Source organism: Solanum pennellii, chromosome 6 (genome assembly GCF_001406875.1).
Source record: "Solanum pennellii chromosome 6, SPENNV200".
In the NCBI taxonomy this organism is placed as follows: Eukaryota; Viridiplantae; Streptophyta; class Magnoliopsida; order Solanales; family Solanaceae; genus Solanum; species Solanum pennellii.
This window is the reverse complement of record NC_028642.1, coordinates 58,655,783-58,663,643: the sequence shown is the minus strand read 5'-3', so window position 1 is coordinate 58,663,643 and position 7,861 is coordinate 58,655,783. Positions and strand designations below refer to the sequence as shown.

The following is a 7,861-nucleotide window of genomic DNA, read 5'->3' as shown; positions in this document are numbered from 1 at the left end:
GAAACCGTTAAATAATTGGTCAATTTTGAACCTAAAGGTGGATAACAAGGTATTTTGGAGCCAATAGGTGGGTGAAAAAGGTATTTTTAAGTCAATAGGTGGATGAAGGATAGTTTTGTACCATTTTTTATACTTTGAGGGTATTTTTGGCCTTTCTCCGTTCTTTTTGTCATTAAATCATTTTCGAAAATAAATGTTACTCTATATGTTTATTTTTATTTATTTACTTTTTAAAAAAAATTGTGAGCGAAAGAGTTACTTTACAACTAATCAAATTTATTTTCTTCAAATTGAAGACTTTATCTTCGAGAAATTTCAACCAATTTATCCAACTAAACGGTATTTTGAAGAAAAAATAAATTAATCACCAAAAGGACCCTAGAAAAAAAATGAAATTTTCAAACTCAATTATTAGGATTTTTCAAACAGACTGGCTTGGCATTTTTCAATTGATACCAACTGCAAGGTTTAATCTATATAAAGTACTATTAATTTATTTCAATATTTTTTAGTAATACTAATTTTTTAACAACAGAGTTCAGCTAGATGCTGACCAATCATATCAACATAAAGATTCTGTCCCCCTTTTTTTCCCATTCTTTTTCCAACAAATAATTAATTTGCAAAACACAAAAAAGTGTCAACTCAATTTTAATTAACTTTCGTTTAATCCTTAAGGTAAACTAGTGGGCAAAAATATTTCAGACAATAAAGACCATCATATTTTTCTTTTTCTTTTTCTTTTGTAATAGTATTATTAACTACGCGACGAAATAACTTTACAAAAATTGAAGCTTTCCATTTGAAAATATCACAACAGTAACATATCAATGAAATTTCACAAGGGACCAAAAAAGAATGGTGTGTATGTAATCTTACCGTTATTATGGAAAGATGGATCGAAGAGGCTATTTCGAATGGATCTAGTAATCGACGAAAAAGTTAATAAGAGAGTACTAATAATACTACTAATAAGGAAAGCTCGATTATATACTAACATTAACCTTAATTTTTTATTATTATATCTGTATATTTAAAATTATGATATTGATAAACTAAAAATATATCATATTTTATTTAATCATCTATCTCGAGTACCTTCTCGACCTACTTCACCTCTCCTAGTACCCAAACTTTCTTCTTTGAAAATGATTGGTAGTAAAGGGCAGCATAGTAGTTGAAATGATGGTCAGCATGTTCATAATTTTTTAGAAGAAGAACCCAAAAACACAAAGAGGAATATAAAAACATTAGGAGTGGAATTAATCAAATATATATAAATGATAGTCCATTATAGGAAATGAGTTGTCACTTTGGTAATAAAACCACTAACATTTTTTTGTTTCCATTAAAGGAAAGATTCCTTATTTCTTTTTCTTTCCTAAAAAGAAAAAAAAGTCAAAATCAGTGAAACCATGTGCTTTCTGATTTATTAGAAAATTTTGGTAAGCGTGTGCATCATAACTCACGTGGATACGCGTGCACCCTGCAATTACTTCCTGTTACAGCGAATTCTAGTGCGATGTATAAAATTATTTAACCCTTAATCGAAAGTATATAAAAAAGTATCGATATTGATTTTGATATCTCCAAAAGTGAATTATATTTTTAAAAATTTTAGATTAAAAATAAAAAACGTGTAATGAAGTGTAGTAAATTTTATTAAATCATCGCGACACGTAGCTTATGCTTTGTTCATCTCTCTCCATGTCCAATTTCCATTTTAGGGAAGTGCAATTCCAACGTTCAAAGGTCATAACTTATGCAATGTCACATTAGATGTTGTGGAAAGTGGAAAACAATGACATTAAACCATATTATAAAGTTTGTGCGTTGCCTTTTTTTTTTTTTTTTGAGGTGAGAGATAGAAATAATCGTATTATAAAGTTTGGGTATTGCTTTTATTTAGTTTTTGGTTTGTGTTAAACCAAACAACCCCTTAAAGGTTGATGTTACATGCAATCCAAGTTTACTTTTAATTGGGCCAATAGCCTATATGCCCATATATTCCATTACAAGATAATTAATGTAAAAAGACAACATAATTAGACATGTTTATTACCATAATATCATGTGTTTTATAACTAATTAAAGTTTTCTATCATATATTAAAGAAATACAGTTAGATATATGTATTTTTGCTACTACATACCCTGAAATAGGGAGAGAGGAGAGTGATATAAGGAAGGAGGCGAGCGAGATTTTATTTTATATCCCAAATACATGTGAATTACACTAGATACATGTATCTGGTGTGATTCAAATGTATCCGTAATACAAAATACATAGGAGATTTATGTATCACATATTCATGTGATTCCACTTAAATACAATTTATCTGAAACAAATTCCACCCAATTTTAACCAATATATCCCAAGATACATGTATGTAATGTTTTTGAACGTACCTAAACACACAAAATTATGTGATATTGCAAAATATAGTGTATCTAAGCAATTAGCGTGAATCTGAACATTGACCAAAATGCTTTTGTTCATGACGTCCATTTGGGCCCAGTAAGATATATGATATAGGGCCATTTACACTTTTGGCCCATAATTGTGCTGGTCATTCATTTTTGTTCATCAAAGCAAATAACCTTTTTGCAGGCCATACATTCATATTTTAGCATCATTATATCATACTAGTTATACCTCGTATCCTTAAAAGACTTAAGCCCCAACAGGTATAAGTTCGATTTTGAAGAGAAAAAAATTAAAAATTACCTATTTTATGGGTAAACCATGCAATTTCTTCGTTGATATACATTATGTGTGAAATACACAAATAACCACTTTTCTGCTTTGTACTAGAAAAATAGCCAAGTACCTCAAATATTATTTACAACAACTCACAAAACATTAGCAGAAAATAAATTCACATAATACAAACTTTACCCTATGATATTCAAACCCTTTTTTTTAAAAGAAGCAAATTGTTTACTCATAGCAGCTCTTTTTTTTTTTTTTTTGCTTGCTTAAACAAGAGAATCAAATCTGAAAATATACACACATAAAATATAGAAAATCTTTTAACATTTTGGTATATCTTCTGGAGGAGGTAAAAGAGACTCATTAGGTCCATTTCCATTATTTACCACAAAAGCCATCTTAAGTCCCCATGTTGTATGCACCTCCAAATGACAATGAAAAAACCAAACACCTACAAAATTAACAAGAATATTATAAATCTATACAATAAAAAAGAATTTTCACACTATCAAGTGAGCTAAAATATAACAAACACATAACTTGTCATAATAAATAATTCTAGTAACATATTGATATTGTCAGTGTATATAAACTTTTACCTGGATTATTCGCTCGGAACCTAATAGCAACCCAACCACCAGAAGGTGCATTAATAGTATTCCTCTCAACGGGATCAACAAGATTGAACTTTTTAAAATCTTCTTTTGGATTAAAATTTCCTTTGCCTCTTCCAACAACAAAAAAATTGAATCCATGTAAATGCATTGGATGATTTTCAGGGCTCAATAATCCTGTATCTTGCAATATTATTTGGACATTAGAATCATATTCAAGTCTATAAAGCTTAGTCCCTTCAATAGTCCTCAAATTTTCTGGTGGAACCCCAGTATAATCAAATACATTTTGTGGATTTCCAGGGAAATCATCAGTAAACACTCCACTTCTGTTTAAAAAATGTGTACTAAGTAGTGACACACTAGGCATAACAAATGTAACATTATTAATAGCTGCAACGATTCGAAATCCCCTGTAACATGTTGCACAAGGGTTGAGTCCAAGACTAATGATGAAAAACAGAGAGTGATTAATTTTGATTGGGACTTTTGCTGGATATCTTTTCGAATTCAAGCTTTGGAGTGAATCCATGAAGTTAAACGCGATAGAGGTGGCGTTTCTAGGAGGTGGCACGGTGAATGTTGTGGAAGAATTGTTTGTGCCTATGTATTGTAATGTTGCAGTAGCTGCCTTGTTGTTTACTAAGATTGGTGAATCCATGTAAGGTGATGTTACCATTAAGTATTTTCCATTTTTATGATTTGTTGATAAAATGGCATTTGTTGTTTGGCCTGGAGCTGTTAAAATTGTCTCTGTTTCAAAGGGTTTAACATAGGCAGCATCTACTTCTACCACAGTGAGGTTATGCCCAGCAATTTTGAAGAAAAGTTCTTCATTTAATGCAGCATTGATGATTCTCAATAGGTATTTCTTGCCTGGTTCCACTTGGAAATTGAACCCTTCTGTGGATCATTAGAAGCAAAAAAATAATAGAGTAAGCATTTGGGAAATTACAAAATTATATATAGCGGAGATGGAGCCAGGATTTGAACCTTATGAGTCAGGTTTAATGATCTTGTCACATAAATAGAAGATTTAGATCAAAACTATTGTGTTATGTCGAACACATATGTTGTATACCACCTTTGCCCCTGAGTGGAAGGAAGGGCAACTTTGACTTAGACCTTGTATGTATGTTAAAAATCACTATATATAGTAGATTTGGGACTCGGTAAATTCGATGTGACATGTTAGAATTCCACGTCCTGACTCATAAAGTTCAATTTTTTTTGAATATACTACCTCCGCCCCTAGTGGAAGCAAGGGTGACTTTGACTTAGACCCTCTATATATTTTTAAAATTACTATATAAGTTTGGAAATCGGTAAATTAGATGCGGTATGGTAGAATTTCAAGTCCTGACTCATAAAGTTTAAATTTTGAATTTGTCTCTGAGCGGAAGGAAAAAAAAGTATAGATTTTACCTTGTGATAAACAAGTAGAGACAGGACCAGTAAGGCCATTGATGGTGTGAGCATCAGATATATTAGGTGGCAAACCTGATTGTGTTGCTTCATCAAGAACAGCTTCAACATCTGACTTCCACCATTCACCTGTCAATTGAGCCACCAAATTTATGGATAGATAAGTAAAACAAAATAAAGAGAAATCAAATTTGTAAAAGATAGTCATTGGGTGAGTCATCTTGATTTGACAACATTAAAATGTTGTTATAATCAGGAGCAGAGCTAGAATTCAAGTTACAGGTTCACATAATCTTAGTAAATAATTTATTCAGAATCTAGTAAGTTGTCTTTTTTTTTTAACCCAAAACTCATATAAATTCAAAATTCTGAACCTACATCTGATTATAATTGGTTCACTTATATCGCGAAATTCTTTACACTATCAGTATAGTAATATGATATGTTACCTAAAATGATGACAACTTCCTTTTTGGGCTTTGAGAAAGGGTAGGGCAAAGCAAGCTTAGGGAGGATAACAATAGCACCATGGACAGTAGCCCTAAGCCAAAGTATATGTGCATGCCAAAATAATGTTCCTCTTTGTTCTGTTACTGTAAAATTGTATACATAGCTTTTTCCTGGCTGTATTGGACATTGGGCTATATAAGCCGGTCCATCGGCCCAACACGTTCGAAGTTGTTTCACACCATGCCTGTTTAATACTAAGTAACGTTAATCGAAGAATTAACCTAAAGAGTCGTTTATCCAATCGCTAAATTAAAAAAAAAAAATTGCTCAGTTATTTTTCATGTATTTTTTGTGCAAAATATATGTTTGTGATAGAAAACTAACCAGTGGATGGAAAGATTATAGTGAACTTGGTTAACAACTTTTATAAGTAGTGTATCATCTTCCCTAGCATAAATACTTGGACCAGGAAATTTGCCATTTACTGTTACAGTAGGCTTAGTTGAGCATAATCTTGTAACATTTGTCATCATCACCTGCATGTACCAAATCTCATCGCGGATGTCAAATGAGCAAGTTGAATTGAATTTGAGCGGATTAAAACTGACTGAGTTAATAAATTTATGTGTCAAATTTTATACACCGACACCGAATAATAATTAGTTAAATGTAGGATATCAACTTACATTGAATTTGTAATGACGAATATTGCCTCTGGATAGTACCAACACTGGCCACAAGAAAGCCAACACCACCAAAATTTTCAGCCATTCTGCTATTTTGCCCAACATATTATTGATCTATTTATCTTATAATTTTTTTCTATGTACTTTAGTGTAATAAGTAACCTTATATATAAATAGTCTCTATATGAACTTCATTTTAATTAATTAGTTTGGTGGATAAACTATAGATGCTTCAATGTGAAGAGCAAGCTCATATTTTGATATTCTTATTTTTTCTCCGATCCCTTTATAATTTACACAAAGTTGTTGCATATATAATTGAAATGGTAAACTCCTTTTTCAAGAAAGTTTACATGGCTATACGTACATGCATCCAAAATTAATTCATCTTAAACCTTAAAAAGTTTCACGATTCAACTTATAATCACTGACAATATCGTAACTCTTTTTAATAAATAATAATTTAATTAATTGCAGTGAGTCGTTTACTTTATTTTCCAGGTTATCTTTTTGATAGACCTGATAGTGCGATAATTCCTTTACATCAAACCTCCGGTGAATCGAAGTTAAACTCCAAATTTAATATCCCAATTTTGACCTTGGGTTGGTCCAACTGTGTCTTTAATTTGGTACAACAAATTAAATCAAACTTAGCAAATATGACCAAAAAGGGATGCAAAAAAAAACTTGGAGTCAAAAAGATGATATTTGCAAGAATTGAATCAGTACCAACTAAAGCTTATGTATTACTTATAGTGAAATAACTATTAATAAAACTCAGCAGTAGGTTATATTAAGATAGATTTTCACATGGTTCAAAGCAGATTAAACCTAGAATTGAAGTCAGAGATGTTGAGTATTAGTTAAAAGCTTTTCTAATTAGTAAGATCATAATTATACATTTTCTCAAAGTAAGTATTATTGAAAAAAATGAGCTGTATGTTGGTTGTATTGTTTCACTAAAGAAACAGTTGTAGGTAAGCTGCGTTAATTCTTCCAGAAGAGTTTGAAAAATTATTTTTTTGTGGAAGAAAGAAGTGAAATAAAACAAGCTTGTAGTTAGAGAGTGACTATCATTGATACTAGAAGTTTCAGTAGCTTAGTTGACTGGTTATCTAAATTTTGACGTTATTGGTAAGGCTCCGATTCTCTGGTACGTCCTTGAAGTCTATCTTACATAGCACAAGTCGTAAATAATTGAGCTCGATGCAATTGATATAATTTGTAAAACTCAGATACATTCTGAAAAATATGATAGATAGTGTAAAAGGCAGAGACAGAATATCTCAGATACATGCAAATCACATTTGAATATAATGTATCTGTAATCAATTACACTTAATTTAAGGAAAAATTACATAAATTAATACATTTTAAAAAATAATTACTGATTTTAGCGATACTTTTTGCTTATTACCATTTATAGCAATGCTTTGTTAAATCTGTAATATGTATTAAAAGTGAATTATGTATGCAATATATATGAATTATAATTGTTTTTTGAAATATATCATGTTTGTTTGGTAAAAAATTGTCACATTGTATTACAAGTGTATTAAAATGTGTGATAAATGTATTATTCATCATTAAAATTTGTATTATATGTGAATAATAAATTGTTCTTTGTAATATGTATTAAACTTGTATTATAAATGAATTAAAAGTGATCGAGTGAAAAAAAAATATTATTGCTATAAATGGTATATATTTTTTTATTATAGTATATTTATGTAAGTTTCCCTTAATTTAATTCGTGTGTATATATGAGATATGAGTATGTATCTGTCAGTGTTGGGCCTGAACATTTTGTTTGCTCTTTGCTTTCCTTCGATGGGCTTTCATCTGCTAAGCAAATAAAATGTTGGGCCTGGACATTCGTTTACTTCATGAATTTTACAGTCCATTTTGATTTTAAGTATGATACAAAGTTAATTAGAATCCAAACTATATAACAATTTATTTATCGTTTTTTTC

General features: G+C 30.4%; 1 protein-coding gene across 1 annotated transcript; it reads right to left on the bottom strand.

The window, feature by feature from the left end:
- Window positions 1–2,730: 2,730 nt before the first annotated feature.
- Window positions 2,731–6,033, bottom strand: LOC107022612 (laccase-4-like). Its single transcript, XM_015223208.2, has 6 exons — window positions 5,888–6,033; window positions 5,586–5,737; window positions 5,201–5,445; window positions 4,752–4,880; window positions 3,312–4,229; window positions 2,731–3,163 (listed from the first exon to the last, which is right to left on the bottom strand). The coding sequence occupies exons 1-6, from the start codon at window positions 5,990–5,992 to the stop codon at window positions 3,033–3,035; spliced, it is 1,680 nt and encodes a 559-aa protein (XP_015078694.1). The 5' UTR covers window positions 5,993–6,033; the 3' UTR covers window positions 2,731–3,032.
- Between the last annotated feature and the right edge of the window lie 1,828 nt (window positions 6,034–7,861).

Excerpts from the sequence above, each read along its gene's own strand:
- LOC107022612 (XM_015223208.2), bottom strand. The coding sequence starts at position 5,992 with ATGTTGGGCAAAATAGCAGAATGGCTGAAAATTTTGGTGGTGTTGGCT. Across the intron at positions 5,738-5,887 it reads TTCGTCATTACAAATTCAAT|GTGATGATGACAAATGTTAC; the intron begins GTAAGTTGATAT and ends TGGTACATGCAG. Across the intron at positions 3,164-3,311 it reads GTTCCGAGCGAATAATCCAG|GTGTTTGGTTTTTTCATTGT; the intron begins GTAAAAGTTTAT and ends TTAATTTTGTAG.